Genomic DNA, 21,514 nt, shown 5'->3' on the forward strand with positions numbered 1-21,514 from the left:
AGGATGTGAAGCATCTTGGCTGCTGTGTGTCTGTCAGTCACTTCAACTCTGTGTCAGCGTCACAGCGGTGGTCACCATGCTCCAGGGAGCCACCACCATCTACTGGACAGTAGTGGTACTGCAGGAGAAGAGAGGTGTGGAGGAAAAATGAGTACAAGAATATGCAGGAAATAAACAGGAAGACAAGAGGAAATGGGAGATTTATAGCAAAAAGTGGGGTAATTCTCACATATATGTAGTTGCAGTATTGTGAAGATGTCATATGTTGCCAATTTGTGTGTATGAGTGTATGTATGTGCATGTGCCTCCTTCTGTACCAGCTGGGTGAGCAGAGGGGCACCAGGGCAGCCTGCATTAGTGTGTGTGTGTGTGTGTGTGTGTGTGTGTGTGTGTGTGTGTGCGTGCGTGCGTGCGTGCGTGCGTGCGTGTGTTCATCCAGCACAGGCTACCAGGAAGATCTGGCTGTGTGCAGCTGGCTGGATGAAATCTCCTAGTGGCCCCCAAGGGATGGCCACACTCCCATGGGTTTCCACTCAATCTGGCCGCCCTGTGGCTGCCCTGCCCTGTTCCAGCTCTCTGTCACTGTCATAGCCTTAACCACATACACAGAGACCTCTCTCTTGCTCTCTCTCTCTCTCTCTCTCTCTCTCTCTCTCGCTCTCGTTTAGACTCTTGTTCAGCCCTCCTCTTCTCCCTCATCCTTCACTCTGGCGTCCTCTTCATTTCCAGGCTAGTGTAGCCTGTAGTCTCATTCCACAGACTGAGCGATAGGCTTGTACAATTACTCCAGCACTAAACCTTTAAGCCCAGCTGGAGCCCTAGCTTCAAACTGAATTTAATTCTTTGATTCTTCAAATCTTTTTTCCTACTCGTTCTAGTCTTCTATGATCATCATACAAGTGGCAAAGATGTCTCTGAACTTTTGCAGGTAGAACACAGCGCCACTTTTATGTCGTCAGAGATGGTTGCTGTATTTAAAGCACTGATGCGCACACACACACTAACACCAGTCCAGTCCCGATATGGTAATGAGACTAATGCACTGTAAGTGGATTGGCTTTGAAGAGCCTGGATTCACCTTAAGATGTCTGAGCAGGTTGGAGTTAGAACTGCTGGTGTCGGCGTCACACACACGCACACACACACACACACACACACACACACACACACACACACACACACACACACACACACACACAGCCGTATCTGCACAAACACACACATGCACAATGAAATAGAATGTACAGATCATGCAAAAGGTCTTCATTCATTTTTAACCTTTAACACTGTTTTAGATAAGTAAGAGTGACTGAAAGAGTGCTTTAAAGCTCTGCAACATGCATTCAGCTCTTCTAGAGCTCAAGGACAGACTCTGAGACAGATGTCTTCTTCAAGCGTCTTACCGCACAATTCCCCACTTTCTTAACCCCCAGTGCCCTCTCTGCTGCAGTCACCTCCACCTTTCCCTCACTTGTTTTACCTAATAGTTACTTGCCTTATGTTTAGCTAATCTCTCTTCCTCCTCCTCCTCCTCCCCCTCCTCCTCCTCCTCCCTATGCACACCAGCTTTTACATCATCTGCTAATGCTCACATACACAAACACATGAAACCCCTCCCCACAGTGTTGTGTCTGGAAGTGCGTTGACCTTGGTCTATAAGGAGATCAGCTCAAGCAACCGGCCAACCATTTCAGCTCAAACCCACCCATCAGCTTGACTGATGCTGTTGCTCCACTCAGACCATGATTGTACCTCTTCTCACTCATTTGGCAATACACAGGGGTATGGGAACATACAGTATCTTAAGAAATAAAAAAATATTTTGAATACACAGATGTGTTGATTGGCCTCAAATAGGAATGAAAATGAGGCATAGACCTATATGTATTTTGGAAGGAGTAACCTGCCCCATAATGTAGGTTAATTAGTAAATATAATGTGATTCATTCTCAGAGTGAGACAAGGGGTAGGATTAACATCTCAACAGCATTTATTTGGCAGAAGTCCCAAAGTATATTATATAAGTACAATACTCAGTGTACCATGGGGCATGTCTATCAAGCACATTTACATACGGCACGCAGCAGAGGGGGCTTCGTATAACAACAAAACCAGCTGAGCTTGCTTTGCAGTATGAAGTGTGGAGATAACGTTAGCTCTGGCTATGTGAGACTGCATAAAAAGCAATATGAGAAACCCACATACAATCTAGTACTCTGGTTATTTAATTGGCTTCAAATGAGGCTTAATATTCATGCAGTTTCTCTTGACTGTCCCTCAATATTACATCCAACATTGCTCCTGTGTGAAAGATGCTACTAGCTACATTTACACCAAAGTCAACAGTCTAACTAGCAAAATAAACAGTAAAAGAACATAAAAATGGCAAAACTTACAGGTTCTAAGTATGATGATGGTATGGATTCATCATTAAGCGTCAGTTTTGAGGGGAATCCTGCTTTGTATTGACCCTCAAAGCAGTCCGAAGTAAAATGATTAGCTTACACAAATAGCTAGTTGAGTTTGCTAGTTGTTGCCATTGCCGTCTTAAAAACAGTTTGATTTATTATGTTTTGATTGACTAATTAGTTAACTGAATCATTTTGGCACTAACACATATTGTAGTTTAGTCAGTTATTCAGTTGCCAAGCCCACCTACCCCACCTTTAGGTGAGCTTAGTAGTCTGCTGCCTTTGCCTTTGGTCAGCCCGCTTTTCAGTTGGGGTGACCCACCAGCCAGCCACTCAGTCACTTGGTCAGTAAACTTGTTATTTATTCTGTCCCATCTCATCCAAATACTACTGCTCTGAATACTGGATGTGTTTGTGTGTGTCGATGTATGTGAGAGTATGTGTGCGTTGTCATGTGGCCAGATGACACATTCCTCTTCTTGCCGGTGAGCTGCTGTGTATGTGCTGGAACGTGGCAGAACCTTCCCTCCATCCTCCTCCCCCTACCTCTATACACCACCACCCGCCACCCCTCCAGCTCCCAGAGTGCCAGTCACACAGCCCCGTCTCTGCGCCATCTGCATATCAGCTCCAGCCTCGGCCAAAGCATTAAATTAAATCCCTGTTTGGGTTGATTAACAAATGGCTGGTGAGCTCACATAGTTATGGAGTTATTTATTTAATTGTCATCAAGGTTTTTCGTGCTTTTCGTCTGTCTCGGTCTCTGCTGAAGCGTGGCAATCCTGCAAAGCAGAGGAGCAGAGGTGTGCTGGTGTCCTGAAGGAGTGAGTGTGAGATAGAGAGATGGAGAGAGACTGTAAAGTTTGTGTGTCTCATTTCTGTTTTGCTGGCTGAAAGTCAGCCATACCATTTGTACCTGTCTCCTATTTTTCCTCTCTGCATTTCTCTCTCTCATTCTCTCCCCTTCCCCCTCTGTCTTGAAATGAATAGTTAATCAGTCTGCTAATTGAGTGACAGTTAGTCAGTGCATTGTTGTAATTGTCCAATCAGAAAGCTTGGAACGGACACAGTCACAGCTGATTCATCTCTGCCTCTTACTTCTAAATCCACAAGCTGCAACTGGAAGATGTGCCAGCAAGATTTATTTCTCCTAGAAATTCGAAAATAACTTTTAAAAAGTTTAGTTTTTAATCTTTAGTGTGTGGCTCATATATAAAAATTGAAGGCAAAAGGTCTTGAGGTGTAGGGACTTGGGGAAAGTTTGCCACCCTTACTCCCGTTCCTGTTCCTGATCCTGTTTTTGTTTTCAACAGTCCATTCTTCAGTCAAACACTTGACTAAGGCAAAGTGCAGTGCAGTTGTTTGTCGCTTATGTTAGTCACTTTAATTATTATAAACCTTTGTGTCACTTTGTCATGAGTCACAATGTTATTTAATACTTTCCTACGGGAAGATTCTACATCCACTTAAGCCATGAAAGTAAAGGGAAGCGAGCACTTAAGAACTGCTGCACAAGTCTACATTTTGTCTGCGTTTTGAACAGAATTTGAATACACTTCTAAATAGTTTATCTGATCCTCCTAAATATCCTCTGTTCCTTAGATCTTTCAGATCCTGCATTGCTGATACCCTGTTGTTCTAACAAGAAACAAGAGGCTCCTGTTGTCTTAAGCACTGTATAGTGTAGTATTTACTAATTGGTCTTAAGGGAAAAGTAAAGTTGTGGAGAAAACTAAATGAAACTGAAGTGAGGAGTCCGAGAGAGATGGTGTGGGAAGGAGACCGGCTGTTCTGTTTTCTCCAGCAGTCCAAACTAGAGACATGTGGCTCCCCAGACAAGCTGTCCAGAGTGGGAGAGCTCGCTGGACTCATTACAGGCAGGGCCAAGACGGGATAGCTTGACAGAACACCATTGGATCATTCGGAGAATTGGAACAGTCGAAACGGAATTGTGTTAGTTTGTGTGTGCGTGTATGAGCGTGCGCATGCCTGTGTTTGTTTGGAACGGCATGTGTGGACAACTGTCCATCTCCTCTCTCCGTCTGTGCCACCCCTGGCTGCCCCCTCCCCCGCCCCCCAGTGGACGTGTACACACTCACACACTCACACACACACGCGCTGTCTAGGCCCGGCCAGAAGGATTGCTTAAATGTTTTCAGTTGTACTGGACAGCTGAGCGATGAAGTGGCCAGCCACAGGCTTCCATTGCTTGGACACTTCATCTAGAAACTGACTCAGAGAAATGACTGGACTTGGACCAGCAAGCCAGTCATCACTGCCAGTTTATAATAGTTTTATCAGTTTAACTTTCCGTTTATCGTCATCCATTTTGTCTGTCAATACATCTCACTCTCCTGTCCACTTTGAAGTCAATCAAAGTTTCTCTTTTCCAGGTGATCAGTTTTTTCCATCAAGTTTTACTACTTACATGCTTTGTCTGATTTGAGCAAAACAGAAACAGAAACACCTGTACAATACTTTAAGATAAAGCAACACAACAAACAGTAGCCTCAAGTTCAAGGTCAAGGCTCAGTCCATGACCTTTCACACAGTCTGTTTCAAAACTTAAAACTTATTTTTTGACTTGCAGTATATGGTATAGATGTTGGTTTGTGGCTGTCCTCCTGTAGTTTGGATTAAATAAAAAAATCATGCTAACATTCATTCTTGCTCCGGGGAAGCAAAACACCACAATGCACATCAAAATGCTCATCAAAATGCAGAACTGATTACATGCAACCATTAGCGCTGTTTTATATACCATATTGGTTTGGTCAGAACTGATGAAATATTCTTTTTCTGCTCATTTACAACCTTATTTCCCTCAATCCCTTTTTTTTGCTTTAGTTATTAATTTCTTTCTTTATGCCTCAGTCTATCCCTCCTCCCACCCTTCCCATTCAGCCCCTCTCACAGTATCAAGTGATCCAAAGAAGATGCTTTGTTTCTGAAAGAACAGGAGAAGGAAATGGGAGAGGAGGGGAGAGTGGGTGGATTTGTGAAAAAGAGAAAAATAGAGTCTGAGAGAGGAGAAGAGAGAGAGGTGTGATTTGGTAATCCTGATGACGCACTGGCACTCAACAGCATTTTGTTATCTGTGTCTATCTGTGTCTCTCTCTGTCCCTGCGTGGTGGTTGAAATCAGCCGCTACCCCCACCACACAGACACACACACACACACACACACACACACCTCCAGTACCACCCAGAGGTACCGACAGGCCCTGCAGTCGCATGGTCCCTTCGGCGGAGCAGGTGTTTTTCTGCGACGTGTTAACGAGCGCGGCCTGCTGTCATTTCCGCTTTAAATGGATGTCACAAATAGAACACACACACACATACACACGCTGCCTATTCTGCTCTCCCAGCAAATTAGCCTGAGAAAGGTGATCAGAGCTGATACCGAGCTTTGTGTGTGTGTGTGTGTGTGTGTGTGTGTGTGTGTGTGTGTGTGTGTGTGAGTGAGTGAGTGAGCTATGAGCATACTTACGCGTGCACACATGTATGCACCTTTGTCTAATAGTATGTCTCCACAAGGTGCATAAATGTATGTGAGAATGTCAAGGAGCGGCTGGTTAATTAAAAGGAGTTTAGAAGTACGGAACATTCTGTGGTTTTTATTTCTGTTGTTTGAAATGAGAAAGTGAGATGTTTACACAGCTTCCGGCTTTGGAAAGTGTTGAGATTGTCGGTTTCTTTCATCAGAGCTGTGTGTCTCAGTATTACTTCAATCGTGTCCGTGTGTGCGCGCGGTCTCATCCTTGTATTTGTACTCATTGTGCTCATCCAACTATGTGTGAATCCACACGTGTGTACTTTAATCCATGTGTGTATCCATGCTGTTTTCAGTAAGTGTTATCCGCCTCTGTGGTGTGGAAATGTTTGACACTCATGTAATCCTGCAGCGGGTCATCTGATAAAGCTGTGGTGCCACCTTAGTGCCGGTCTGTGCCAGCCAGTTGGGTAATACTCTGCCACCAGCTGCTCAGCAGATGTTGTTATTTGTTGCTGCAGGCTAAGAAGGGTTATTCTCTATGTGTAATCTTATCTCTGGTCATGTCATCTTGTCTCGTCTCATCACATCCCTCTTCTCTTCCTCCCCCTTTGCTAGCGACCAGTGGTTTGTGTGAATGTGTGTTTTACATTGTGGGTTCATATGCGTGTTTATGTATATGTGTGCGCAGTATGCTTTGCTGTGTGTTTGGTTGAAGGGTCATCACCTCGACACCTGGCCATGTATCAGCCAGATGATGTTTCTGGCATGGGTAGTTTGGTTGTTGTGCGGGTAAACATGTTTTTGTCATTTTTTACATGATAATCCGATCTGAATCTGGCAAGTACTGTGGGAGTTATAGTGATGTGTGTGTGTGTGTGTGTGTGTGTGTGTGTGTGTGTGTGTGTGTGTGTGTGTGTGTGTGTGTGTGTGTGTGTGTGGCATCCTTTGGACAGATGAGAGTTGAGCTGTCTAGGGAATAAAATCTGTATTTAAACTCATCACCATCGTCATTATCGCTAATAATACTTTCCATGTATCATCGTGACTGTCATGTTCATCTTTACCTTTTGAGTGCACTATTGCCTTCAGCATCATCATCACTGTTTGTTACCCTCATGAATTCTGCCATGTTTGCACCAAGTGTCTGGTTAAACGTATTTGACTTATATTTTCCTCTCCTTGTGTCCATCTTTTCTTCAGGTGAATATATAAAAAACTGGCGGCCGCGTTACTTTCTGCTGAAGACAGACGGCTCTTTCATCGGCTATAAGGAGAAACCTCAGGATGCAGACCTGCCCTACCCCCTAAATAACTTCTCTGTAGCAAGTAAGTTACCTACCATACATATATCAAAATAGCCTCTTGGCATTTGATATAAAATTTAAGCACAGTCCATCCATCGAGTGCTTTGAGATTCCCATCTGAAGGAAGCAGATTTTAGATTCCTGACGCCTAATTTAGGGCATCTTTTTTGTTCTCACTGGCTTGATATAATCAAGCTTGTGCTGTCGAAAAAGTAAAATGTTGTAACCGAAACTTTTTAATCCTACAGGGAATACTGAGAAACTAGTATGAATGTGTGCAGATACCTTCATCTTTTCCATATATATTTCACACATGTGCCCTGCATAGTTCTCTGTAGGCTTATAATTAACAATGACAAAGGTACTGTAACACCTGCTATAATTAACCTCTACATGAAACATTTCAGTTTAGAGCAGAACCTCTGTAGGTGGTAGGGAATCATTGTCTTCCTCTAGCACATTTCAGCAGGGAACTGAACCCGTGTTTCCAGTTGAAAGACATGTAATGGCCAATATCCTTCATTAATTATATTTATATAAATATACATGAATTTATAAATCTTAAATGCAAATCACCTCTGTCCTGTAATTTGCCGTGAGATGTTGCTGAAATGTTCTTGTTGTTTCATCACACAGAGCCGCAGTGACATGGTTAGTCAGCAGTTCATTGCATCACTTTCACTCATGGCATGTTGTCAGTCATCAGCCTTCACAGCGTTGGTATGCCTTACAGAATTCACAGAAGGCTCTAATTAACCATTTATCAGTATATCATCTGTCTACACCTGGTTAACAAGCTCCACAGAGTCGTTGACATGTGTAATTAACCAGCTAATGAGTTAACAAGATTAATTTTAATGTCTCCCAGTCTCATTACCACCTCCGTCACCTCTCATTGTTCATACAATAATTGCAGATTGTCAGTAAAACTTTGTGTGTGTGTTTTATCTTTGGATTAGAAGCAGTAGTCATCCTAAACTCCCACAATCTGACAGAAGACTAACTACTAATTTATACTGTTCGATAGTAGGCCGACTTCACTTTACTTTTTAAGTAGATTTATTATATTACTCAGTATGATTAAAAACAAAAACAAGTTATAAGTGATTCCTAAATCAGTTGATATTTGAAGTTCAAATGTAGTTTTTTCTTCTCTCCAGACTCACACAAGCACACCAGTGATCATTACCTCCAACAAATATACACAGTGCACTGATTCACACTAGATATCTCAGTAATAATGGTAGTTCTTTAAGACCCAGAAAGTTTAGCTCAGTGGAACACCGTATTTGGTAATACTGTCTCTTCTGGGTAAATGTCAGTCAGATAATAATTTTAATTTTAATTTTAACTAATGTCTGTAATGAAAACAATGTTAGAAAGTTCATTACAGCAGATAAAGTCAAATGAGATTTAAAAGGATAACAAACAAAAAAAAGTATAACCGCAAACAGTTGAATCCACATGCAGATGCTAACATCTGTCCAAAAGACAATAAAATCATTAAAGAAATACCAATTATTATCAATGAAAGATGAGGTATGATGATGCTATGCAGACACTGTGTCTTTCCAAGTTCAAATGAGGAAAGACATAGATGACCTTGTATGAGTTGTTTAAAATTTGGAAAAGTACACAAGATAATCTAATAATTAGATTTTCTGGAAAAAAATCAAAACAAAAATACACACAGATTATTGACAGATCGGTTTCCACGATTGTGCTGGATAAAACGCTTACAGCGTATGTCTCTCAATAACTAAATGGTAGCATGTTGTGTAGTTGTTTACTCTGTTTCATGTCTATACATTGCTGTTTATTGAATGTAATCTGATAGGTGCTAAGCTGGTGTTTCACCTCTTGGCGTGAGGCCTGATGCAGATGCCACTGTATTTACTTGCATGTATTCATATTTAATACCGTAATACTGCACAGGACCTTAGATTTGGACATGCCAACAACATGTAATCAAAATGAAACTGAATCGGTTTAATCAGTGAAATCCTGTCAGGATTTCTAGTTGAATGGCTTTGGAAGAGCACTATGTAAAACATCTGCAGAACAGTGCAGTGATTGGTGACGGGATGGGTGAGGGGATGATAGGAGAGGCAGAGGAGAGTACAGGAGAATAGGTGCAGGATGAGGGTGAAAACAGAAAAGAAAATGATGATGAATGGCAGAATGCAAGCTGATACCTCAGAGAAAACGATAAAGAATGGTCCATCGAAGGACGGAGGAGGAGAAAGAAAGATAGGAGTCCAGAAGGGAGGACAAGTATGGCGAATGAGCGATTGGAGTCGATCTGAGGGGGCAGAGGAAGAGAAAATTGGAGACGTGGGGAGGAGAGAGGAAGAAGAGAAAGGACAGAGATGGAAGGATGATTAGGGTGGAGAGCAACGGATGAGAGATGGAGAGAGGGATGGAGGGATTGGAGAGTGAGGCTTTTGTGGATGAAATATGGGGGAGAGGAAGGGAGGATGAGGGAGGAAAGGAGGAGAGGAGGATCGTTAGTGCTGAACAGACAGGGAGGAGGAGACGAAGACGGGATTGGAGAACGAGGAAAAAGGGGAGAGGAAAAGAGTTTGTGAGGAGGACAAGCCAGGCCATACATCCGGCCCCGGCTGCTTGGCACAGCACTGGCACTGCCACATCTGTTGCCCAAAGCTGGGAGGCCAGGTGGCGTGTGTGAATGTGTGTGTGTGTGTGTGTGTGTGTCTGTGTACGTGTGTGTTTGTTTATTTGTGAGTGCCTGTGTGTGTGTTTATGTGTGTGTGAACAACAGAAGTGGTCAGATGGAACAGAGATGGTACAGGCCTGTTCCCTGCAGAGGGACTCATACATACAAGCCTGTCGCTCACACACACTCACTCACACACACACGCACTGATGCATGCACTCACATACACCCACTAAACCGCTACACAGATTTCACAATTGCCTGCTGTGGCAAACAATCCAATTTCAGCTAACATTCAAACTTCAGTATCACTTTTATGTGTGTGTGTGTGTGTGTGTCTGTGTGTGTGTGTGTGTGTGTGTGTGTGTGTGTGTGTGTGTGTGTCTGTCCAAGCGTGTGAGAGGTTTTTGGCATCAACCCATAGCATGACCTTGTTTTCTGGCAGCACAGCAGGCCATGTTCACGAGTCAGGTAGTAACTTATTTGTGTGTGTGTGTGTGTGTGTGTGTGTGTGTGTGTGTGTGTGTGTGTGTGTGTGTGTGTGTGTGTGTGTGTGAGTTTACATTGAAACTCTGCCGTGTGTACGACCTGAGTAGTGTTGTCATTAACCTTCCTGTCTATATTTAGGCTGAGCCATGACGTGCTGTGCTGTGCCACACTTAAACAGAAAGTAATTGGAGGCAGGCATAGCTGAGGATAGGAGAGGAGGGAAGAACAGAGGAAATGGGTGGAGGAGCGAGGGTGAGGAGAGAATGACAGGAGACAAAGGAGAACAGAGGGGAGGGGATCACAGGAAAGGGGGGATGGAGGGTGATATATGTAGAATAAAGAAGAAGTAGGGGAGATGAGAGGTCAGAGGATGGATTATTATTTCCTTTTACATCAGCTCTTGTCCCCAATAACCACAGAGACTGCTGAGGGACAATGAAGATGCATTCCTTCCCACAGCGATCTCACAGCCCCATCTGGCTATGTGTGTGTACGTTTCTGCGTTTGTGTACTGTATTATCCATTTGTGGTCTACTATATTGCCCATTTTCGCAGAAATGTGTCTCTTCGGATATTCGCCAGATGCGTATGTGCTGCAAAACATAATAGGCACAGCAAAGCTTTATTTGAATCATGGATGGCTTAAGTTATTGCCTATTTTTAAACTTTCAAATTAAGAACCGAGCTGCATTTCTTATTAATTGCTCAGTTAATCGCAGCTTGATATTCAACATGGACGTCAATGGTCCCTTTAAGTTCCATAGATCTACATCATTCCACTTTAGGCCTTTTTGACAGTGGAAATTTTTGCCATAGTAGGAAAAGTAAAGGTGTTATCAGTTATGATTTTACATGATTCTTTCGAATTAAAGTTAATCATTGCTCAGGTATTACAAGTAAATTCAATGAGCAAGTGCATACAGCATGCAGTGAAAAATAAATGATAAACTCTAAAGGAAAATGTAATAATAACTAAACAAAAGACAGCACTGACCCCCTGGCTGCCTGTTTCAGAATGTCAGCTGATGAAGACGGAGAGGCCGAAGCCAAACACCTTCATCATACGCTGCCTCCAGTGGACCACCGTCATCGAGAGGACCTTCCATGTGGACTCGCCTGACGAGAGGTCAGTTCCCTAAAGACTCTGAGGTCTCACAGCATCCTCCAGTCATTGTTGGTCAGTGAACAGCAAGGATGTAGAGCAGTGTGTCCTCCTGAAACAGAAACTGTCTGAGAGCTACACGTATAAAAAGGGTGAAGTGAAAAATAAACTTTCTATATACAGGTCACATCCTAGTGCTAGTTCAGCTCATTGATTGCATACCACCTGTGTTACCATGGACTTTTCTGACTCTCTGTATCTCACAGCAGCAGTTAGATAAAAACATGCCATTTAAGTTAGTTAAAACACCAAAATGTTGACTTAAAAAAAAACCCTCTTAAAATTAACTCAGTTCCAGTTCAGTTCTGTTCAAGTAAAAAAAGAAAAGAAATAAATAAACATGCCAATCTTAAAAGCCTTCAAAGGGCCTTGAAATTAGACTACACACAGGTAAAAAAAAAATATAATGTGGCTAAAGGATCATCAGGCCAGAGGTATGTGTAAGGAGGTTTGTACTGAAGACTTTTTTTTTTTTTTTGCTGGTGTGTGTATATGTGTGTGTGTGTGTGTGTGTGTGTGTGTGTGTGTGTGTGTGTGAGGGAAAGGGGGGGATGAGACAGACAGAGTGGAAAGGAGACCTTTCAAGTAGCGTTGGCATAAATTCTCCAGCTGCTCAGTTCCTTTCTGAGGAGCTGAGGTGTTTATCTCCAGAAAATGAACAGCTTTGCCCAGAAGACCACAGATGCTTCTGTGCATCCTTTGAGTTTGTGTGTGTGTTTTTATGTGTGTGTGTATGTGTGTGTGTGTGTGAATATTGCAGCTGTCTGCCAAACTTTGTCTGTTATATGTTGCTTTTTAGTAGTTTTGCCTCTAGATAATCAAATAACATTTCAAAGTTAACATAAAAAATAATAACTCCCTATCGATCATTTTCTAAAGTCACCTGTATACAATATGTATGTGTATAAGCGCGTGACTAAGCGCCAGATGTGTGCCAGTTTCGCTGGAGAAGTGTGCATCATTCAAGTTTAAGTTGGTTGGAAAGAAGTGTGTGTGTGCGTGTGAGTGAGTGAGTGAGTGTGTGTGGGTGCCACAACTGGGTCTCTGTGTTTCTCTGTGTGTGTGTGTGTTACTGTATTTGTTGTACTGTACCAGTGCTGGCAGGGCTCCAGCTACCACAGTCCCAGCCGTGAGCAGAGAGGGTGGCACGTGTTGGCGCGGTGCCCAACTGTAGGCAGGCCCATTATCTCTCATTAGCAAAAAAAAACCTCATTATACAAAAAACACTCTAACCAAGAGAGGGAGCATTTATCTGCTGCCTGACCTTGAGAGAGTTCCCATTGCTTTTCATGTAGTTACACATGCGCGCGCACAGACACACAGACACACGCACACACACAGACACACACACACACACACACACACACACACACACACACACACACACACACACACACACACACACACACACACCCATCATGGGTGCCACAAATTGAGTGTTCCATTGTCGTAGATGGAGTATAAATTGAGTTTGCCCTTGTTTTGGAGTGTGTAGGGTACACTCAGAAGTCTTTGCAGTAAAAAGGGATTTAGATCTTAAAAACACACATGCACACACAAACTGCTCTGTTTTAGTTCAGATGGAGAGTTCTTCCAGATCCCTCAAGGAAACATATGGGCATCTAACTCAAAACAAAACAAAAGACACAGGGGTGATCATTTGGGAGTCAAACAGGTTTCATTATTATGATCTCCTCACAGCTTACACCGAGTAAGTGTATTTGAAAGTGCACACTCGTAAATCCCCACTTGCTTCTCTGGAGTACTGAGGATTTCTGAATATTTGAATATCATCTTTGGTTCACCTCAGTTCAAGCTCTGTTTTCTGCTAACATGTAACCCTTGTATGTAGCACAGAATTAACATTGTTTGAGTGAAGATCAGTGGGGAAAAAAGTTGAAAAGAGATTCTCTCTGAATCCAGTTGTCTTGAAGAGACCACAATGACAGCACTTCAATGTAACGTTTAAAATCAGAAATATTATATATTAACATGATTCTCTTTATATGAAATTAAATAAATGTGCAATTTCAGGAAACTGACAAAACCCTAGAAATAATTACTTTAGTCTTTCTCTTCTCTTCTCTTCTCTTCTCTTCTCTTCTCTTCTCTTCTCTTCTCTTCTCTTCTCTTCTCTTCTCTTCTCTTCTCTATCAGAGCTGAGGGAAGCTCGGCCATGTCTATAAACCATTATATTCATCATCGTTAAGTACAGTTAACGTGTCTACACATCCTGATGCATGGCTGGCCTTCTGCTACAGATGATGATGATCACACACACACACACACACACACACACACACACACACACACACACACACACACACACACACTGTACATACATATGTACACACAAAATCAAACTCACACATTTTCTCTCAACAGATGTTGAACAGCACCGCTAATGGGAAGTCAATGGGGAGGAACAATGTTAGCAAACAATAATGCATTGTTCCCTCTAATGCATGGGTGTCTGCTCATGCACACACTTACTCACCCTCTCACACATACGCATACACACACACACACGTACACGCTTTGTCACATGCGCACAACCACACTCACACATGCACAGGCTGGTAGGCATTAGTTCTGCTCCATGATCATTGCTCATTTGGTTGATTCTCTAGTTGACCATGTTTCCTCTTGGTTGAACAAATAGGTGTTTATGTTAATTGAAAACGCTTTAGCACCTTTAAAAACCTGGTCAAATAAGTGCACGAGCTATCCTATTGGAGAATCAGTGATTAGTATTATATTTTACACCTGTGTAACGTATTGTTACCCAGGATGGTTTCAATTATGTATTATGTATTATTGTATGTATGTAATATGCTGTTCCATCATTTCAGATGGGAGCACACCAGACAGGACAGAGGCAATAGCAACAACAACACCAGTAGCAGGAACAGTTGTATAATGTCATGTCGTTGATATGATAGCCCTGCTTCTGACCTTCAAATGTTCAATTTCTGTTGTTGACCAAAAATAAATAGATACGTATAGAATCAAATCCTCACATTTGAGAAGCTGAAACTGGAAAGTGTTTGGCATCAGTGCTTCCCTAACCTTTATCTTGCTGTATGTTGTAAACTCAGAGATGAGTGGACGGAGGCCATCCAGATGGTGGCTGACAAGCTGCAGAGACAAGAGGAAGAAAGGATCCAGTGCAGCCCCACCTCCAACATCGACAACATGGTGGAGGAGGAGATGGACATCTCCACCACACACCACAAACGCAAGGTAACACGTGACGACAAACACATACTCGCTCTACACTCAGGATCCAGAAATTATTCCAGCTGTTCATTGTCAGATAATGGGTTATTACCGCTGACTGCTTGCAATTTTAAAAATTGTTCTCTTCGTTACAGGTTTGTGTCAGCATGAAATAGCCCTTGTTACAACAAGGGTGTAAATTGGTTTGCCCAAATTAAAGTGCTCCAGCAAGTAAAAGCTGTCATGCAAAATAACTTCTGTAATCAAAATCAAAGGCAAAGGCTACACTCAGGTAAAATGTGTACGCCATACATCGAGTGAACTAAACAGTGTAAAGTACAGCTAGAAGCTCCTGCAGCCTCCACTGCTCATTACACCCCACACTATAAAGGTTTAAGTGGATTAAAGTAAAAAATGTCAGTGGCTCAGTAAAAATTCATTTTTATGCCAAGGCAGAGGTGACAGCTGTGGCCAAAGGCATCATGTTTTCATGCGTCCGTCTGTCTGTTCGTCCCTACGTCCCATTCTCATGAACCCGATATCTCACGAACACCTTGAGGGTATTTCATCACCTCTGGCACAGACGTCCACTTGTGGAATCTTAATGTTCTGCAAAAGCACTTTTCTGTCCATTATTTAACACCATACCTCAGGAACAGAAGGGAAGATTATCACCCTATTTCACATGTGGTCAGACACTGAATTGGTGATACTAATCTTGGGTGTCCACCTTGAAACTATGCTGATTGTATAGATCTGTGCTGCCAGGTTGTCACATTTAAGCTTCTTCACAGCATCATCCATGTTTGAAGCATTGTCGTTCACCACAAGTTCAGAATAAGCATATATTGCCAAAAATCAAGTTGTTGAAGTAAAACGTCATTTTTAGTCTTTGTACTATTTTCAGTTGAGTATATGTCAAAAAGGATCAGCAAATCATCACATTCTGTTTTATGTATGTTTTACACCATGCCCCTGATTTTTTGGAATCAGGGATGTAAACTTCATGGCATTCTGGCTATTGTGGTATATTGGTATGGGACAGACCAACAGAGCAACAGACTAAAGAACGATCAACCTGCTTAGCGTCTGCTGCTATAAGGTAGCGTATCGAAAAATAATACGGTTTTGGTACTGATGCTATATGTCCGTAACACTAAGTATCGAATTCTTATCAAGGAGAGGAGGTTGACATGCGATTATTCTGACTCGGGTATTGTATTGGCACTATTAGTACTTAGACATTCCAAAAGATACATAGCCATATACTGCAAGTGGGCCCTAACATATCAATTATTCAACTTGAAGCCTAATGAATGAGCATGAATTGCTGACACTGTTTTTTCTGTGTTTCCTTCCTCAAGACAATGAGTGACTTCGACTACCTGAAGCTGCTGGGAAAGGGAACCTTTGGTAAAGTGATTCTTGTCCGAGAAAAGGCCAGCGGGAAATACTACGCCATGAAAATCCTTAAAAAAGAAGTCATCATAGCTAAGGTCAGTGTGGCAGCCTCTGTTCATCTACTGATCTTATGTTTTACTGCGTTGTAAATGGACCACATCAAACTGACTAAAGCCTTTTTTTTTTTCAATGCTTTTAATTTTGAGCAAGGTGTCATTTGTCAGTATCTCCCGTTTTGAATGCATTTCATGAAGTGCTCTTCCCCTGCCACCTTATTTAGTTGTTTGATTGAAAATGTTTGTACTGTATCTGTGCAGGATGAAGTTGCTCACACACTCACAGAGAGCAGAGTACTGAAGAACACCAGACACCCCTTTCTCACTGTAAGTACCTCAGACACTCAACACAAATAGTTTAAATTCAGACATATGTGGATATGAAAATGTACTGACATCTGTAATACTACATGTTACGTGTGTGCACACACCCAGCATATTGATCTTATACATGCCTGAGTCTCTCGAGGCTAATTAAGAGTTAGACACCAAATTGTTGTACAAAAACAACCACATCTGTTAGCTTTACTCTCTGTCTTTGATGTACACATATACACATTAGCTGCAGCTCCATTCTGCCACACTCCCTCTAAACACACACACATACATGTGAATGTTCACACAGACAGTTGTGCGAGCTATTACAGTTCACATCTGAGTTTACCCGTGTCACACCTGCAGCAACAAAGAGACTCCGACCAACTGTTCTTTTGTTTAGCTGCTTTCTCGCTCAGAAGAAAAGACACACACTCTTACTCGCTTTGAATAAGCAAATACAGACATAAACAGTTTGAATCCATTAACGATCACATTTTGTTGCTCCTGCTGTTTTAGCTAGAATGGGACCAGGCTTCTCGCTGGGTACAAAAACGCATTCACTTCACGGTGCCCAAAATGAATTATGTGGTAAAATCAGAAACAATATTCCATACCATTCAACTCATCCCTGCCTGTGCTGTTACAGTAAATACATCACAGTACATGTAGTGAACACTTGATTGGTAGCCGTCACTTGTACACTACTTGTTCTCTTGAACTTTAGGATAATTCGTCTCCCCTGTATGCTCTAAGATCTATATGTAAAATGGCACACACGATAAACATTGCACTGAAACCAGGGGAACTGTCTGTGTGTGTGTGTCTGTGTGTGTGCGTGTGTGCTTCTCGTTTCAGTCGTTGAAGTATTCATTCCAGACTAAAGACCGCCTCTGTTTCGTCATGGAGTATGTGAATGGAGGAGAGGTGAGACATACACACTTTCATAATGGTTGTGCTGTATGTGGTTTCCCATTTCTGTGTTACTGCTTTAAACAGTCAGTTGAACCACAACTCCACCACACTAACTGACAGCAATTCAGCACTCCACCTATTTCGCTGTATGCTCAAAGCTGTGTTGAAACTCCAACAGAAAATTGGCATATTTACAGTATTTAAAAAGCTAAATTTCTTGGCTCTTTTGTCTGAATTTTGATGAGCAAATATTTAACAGAAATGATAATTATTTATCAGGGTCCTTTCAAGTGTTTTAAATAATAATGCATCACTTTCTGTTGCTGCATATGCCAGTGTAAAACCAAACTGAAATAGACTGTGTTCCAAGTGTAAATTAGATGTTTTACATATTATTTCAAAGATGGTCTTGTTTATATGAAATGCCTCTCACAGATTACACATTTTTACTTGGCTAATGTAGTATAATTGGAGGTGTGTGAGTCTGCAACAGTAATGCAAGCAAAGGAATGTTAATACGCGCAAACACTGAAGAAGTGCTTAAAGTTTGACTGTTCGATTGCTTTCTAACGCAGTTAATTTGCCAACCAACTGGCCTCTCGCTTGCCTTCTCATCTTTTTTTTTCCGTTCCATCCTTTTCCTGCTTGTGTCTATTTATGAACACACCTATGGGGCAGATATAGCCAGAATGACAGTCGGAGATGAAATGAGTTTGGATTCCCCCACTTCACCACTTCTCAGATTTTTAATCGGGCCGTTTTTTGCAATCTTGGTTCATTCCCTCAGTGTAACTGTCACCTGCTCCCCTCCCAGTTAGTTAGGCAGTTCAGCCAGCGCCAGGCCTGAGCACACAAACACACACACACACACACACACACAGAGAAAACACCAACAAACACCCTCATACTTAGACAAACACACACACAGCAAATTTTTACCTCAACGGACAAATTGTGACCAAACATGCCTCACAAACAGGCACACACACAGACACACACAACCCATTACAAACCTGCCACAGTCACAGCTGCCAGTGCACTGATGAAGGCCCACCTGTCGTGTTACCCCGTCTCACCACACACACACACACACACACATTACACGTGGACACAATTTGAGCAAGGTGGTCTGTGAGCATCACTCCAGCGGCCATATGCAAACCTCCCTGAGCAATTAATGGGGAGATGTGTGCCCCTTGGCCTCGAGGGTAATTTGTACGACTTGACTGGTGTGCCGCAGCAGGCTGGTGTCATTTTGGTGCCACATGTGTAGCTGTGTGACGGTGATAACTTGACAACTGATGGCTAGGGAAAGAGTAGGAGAGAGAGATGAAGGGACTGAGGTGAGCGATTAAAAACAACAAGACGGAGGAGAAACAGGGGGGTCAATCTACCTGGGAAAAAAAAATGAGTTGTGTATTCTTTAAAGTGTGGAAATGAGCTTCTTGCCAGGAACAGCGAGGGATGTATATGAGAATGGAGTAAATGAAGACGGAGGCTCAGAGGGCAAGGCCAGTTAGGCCACTAATGAGTACTGCACTGGAGGCTGTTGGGATGGGAGGGGATGGCGGGGGGACATCGGTGGCATTGGCAGCGGCGGCAGCAGCGGTCGGCCTGTCTTTAACTAGACTGGTGTATTGATTAAACCCTTGATTTGGCCCCTGTCGCCGAACTCCACGCCAGCACCGTGCCAGCCTAGCCCAGAGGGTAACGTGGAAGAGGTATGAGAGTGCGTGTGTGGTGAGGGGGGCTGCTAGATGAGGCGCCAGCTGCCGAGCGCCTCCACCCGCCCTCCTCCGAGACACCCAGCCCCTCTCCACGCGCACCCCTCACACACACACACCACCCCCCCCCGCTCATCCTCCCCTCCGCTATCTATCATCTCAATATGGTGCGGGCAGCCAGTTTGTGTTGTGCTAATTTCCTCCAATAAATCAGTAATTATTGCTGTGCCGTCCCTGCTGTCTCTCCCCTCTCTCTCTCTCTCCCCCCACCTTCTCTCCCTCTCACCCTCTCTCTCTCCCTCCCTCCTTCTCCCGCAGCTGTTTTTCCATTTGTCCAGAGAGCGGGTGTTCTCAGAGGAGCGCACGCGCTTCTACGGCGCCGAGATCGTCTCGGCTCTCGACTACCTGCATTCAGCCAAGATTGTGTACCGGGACCTCAAGGTAAACAGAGAGGGGAGGCTGGTTGGGGGGCATGGATGAGAGTGATCAGATGTCTGAGAGAAAACTTTTTTTTCCCAGCCCCCCCCCACAACTCTTGTGTTCCACAGTTTTTTATTTATTTTGTCATCCAGGAGGAGTGGCTCAGGATGTGTGGTAATTAAAGAGAGGGACAGGGACAAGCTCACACAGACATAAAGCAGTAAAGAAGCGTGGGAGGCAGAGGGAGGCAGGCAGGGGGGAGGGAGGGGATGCTGATGCCACAGAGGTAGAGAGGTAGATGGCTCTGTCTGAGCGTCTGCCTGGCAGCCTTGGCCTCAGCCCTGCTCACAGCATCCAAGAAAACAGAAAGGAGAAAAAGCAGACTGAGAGTGAGAAAAACACTTCAGCCATTAAAATTAAAGGGTTGAGCAGCTTCACTACATGCCTGAAGTTTATTTCCCTCCTCTGCTTGGAGTTTGTGTGTCTGAGTGTGTGTCCTGCCACTGTGTGGGAAAATACAATGTGGTTTTCTTCATCCCTCTGCTTCGGCTCTCCTCTACAGAGGAACTTATTTTAGCCTGTTAACGATGCAGGAAAGTATTGTGTTGATTCTCAGTCACGATTGATGAGAATTAAATATTATTCAAAACCTTTGACAAAAATCCCTTTGAGATGCATTCAAGCCAGTTTCCTTCTTCATGTAAGTCGTGTAAGAAATGCTCTGTCATGATTACAGTTTTCTGTTATGCTTCCACTGATTTTTGAGGCTCCAGTGATGAAAGGTGCATCGTGGGAATTGCTGTGTATTTTGTTTCCCCTCCAGTTGGAAAACCTGATGTTGGATAAAGATGGCCACATGAAGATCACTGATTTTGGCCTCTGTAAGGAGGGCATCACAGACGCTGCTACCATGAAGACCTTCTGTGGCACACCAGAGTACCTCGCACCTGAGGTAACCTTTTGGTTTCCTTCTTATCTGTTTTCTTTTTTCTCTGGTTTTCTTTTGATGTCATTGCAAATTTTTCCTGTGTCTCTCATGTCTTGAATGTCTACACCCTCTGTCTTTTCCTATTCTTTATCTTTTGAGATCTTACTTTCATGACGTGAAATAATTTATCAGTGTTTTGGCACCTTTCTTCTTCTTGAGTCACCTTCTCCCTTCTTGCTTTGTTTTTCACGCACCAAGCAGCAAGTTACCATCAGAGTGCAACAGTAGAATAACCTTTAATTCTTCGTCTCTAACTTTACAAACAACCAAAAATGAGGCGTGAAGCATGTCACAGCTTCTATTACGACTCCTATACTACATGCAGCATATCTATGCGCCTTGACAATCCTAGCAGAAGTAAAGGAAAGAAACTGGTTAGTGTGTGTGCTGCTATGTGAGCAACTTTTTTGTTCTATTTAGCATGAAAATGAGCATCAAAAGGCTCATTTCTCACAATTAATTCACAGTGCTGTCACTGACTACTACAGGATGTATTCTGTATCAGTATGGCAGTTCCACACGTCATGTGTGATGTAGCATTAATCCACCGCTTGCTTCCGGAGGTCGTCCAAAATATTCGCTGATCACAAAACAAAATGAAAATCAAGCTGGAATATATGTGTTTGATGATACGCTGTTCTACGGTGTGTATGTGTCATAGATAACATAAGAAGACATGGTTGAATTTAGTGTGCTTGAACACTTGTCAGACTGATCATGTACAGTACTGGTATTTTGCTTAGTGTGGCCAAATGGTGACCCACATCCACAGCACAGTGTCAACTGTGTATGAATTACATTATCAGTTCAGGGACTGCATGTTAAATTCTGTAAACTGAGCAGATCTACTGAGACTGTGTAGCACTTAAAAGCATCTCTGGCATCCACGCTTACGGCAAACCTTTAAGTCATGAAGTGATGATCCAGGTACTCTTTTG

General features: G+C 43.0%; 1 protein-coding gene across 4 annotated transcripts in view; it reads left to right on the plus strand.

Moving 5' to 3' along the window:
• Positions 1–21,514, plus strand: part of akt3a (v-akt murine thymoma viral oncogene homolog 3a) — a 55,706-nt gene that overhangs the window by 22,187 nt on the left and 12,005 nt on the right. For all 4 annotated transcript variants that reach the window (XM_070977405.1, XM_070977404.1, XM_070977406.1 and 1 more), the window contains 8 exons: positions 7,107–7,232; positions 11,391–11,502; positions 14,637–14,781; positions 16,122–16,253; positions 16,476–16,541; positions 17,388–17,456; positions 19,487–19,609; positions 20,412–20,540. In XM_070977405.1, coding sequence (XP_070833506.1) covers positions 7,107–7,232; positions 11,391–11,502; positions 14,637–14,781; positions 16,122–16,253; positions 16,476–16,541; positions 17,388–17,456; positions 19,487–19,609; positions 20,412–20,540 — 902 coding nt within the window. The remainder of the gene's footprint in view (positions 1–7,106; positions 7,233–11,390; positions 11,503–14,636; positions 14,782–16,121; positions 16,254–16,475; positions 16,542–17,387; positions 17,457–19,486; positions 19,610–20,411; positions 20,541–21,514) is intronic.

Source organism: Chaetodon trifascialis, chromosome 13 (genome assembly GCF_039877785.1).
Source record: "Chaetodon trifascialis isolate fChaTrf1 chromosome 13, fChaTrf1.hap1, whole genome shotgun sequence".
Classification (NCBI taxonomy): domain Eukaryota; kingdom Metazoa; phylum Chordata; class Actinopteri; order Chaetodontiformes; family Chaetodontidae; genus Chaetodon; species Chaetodon trifascialis.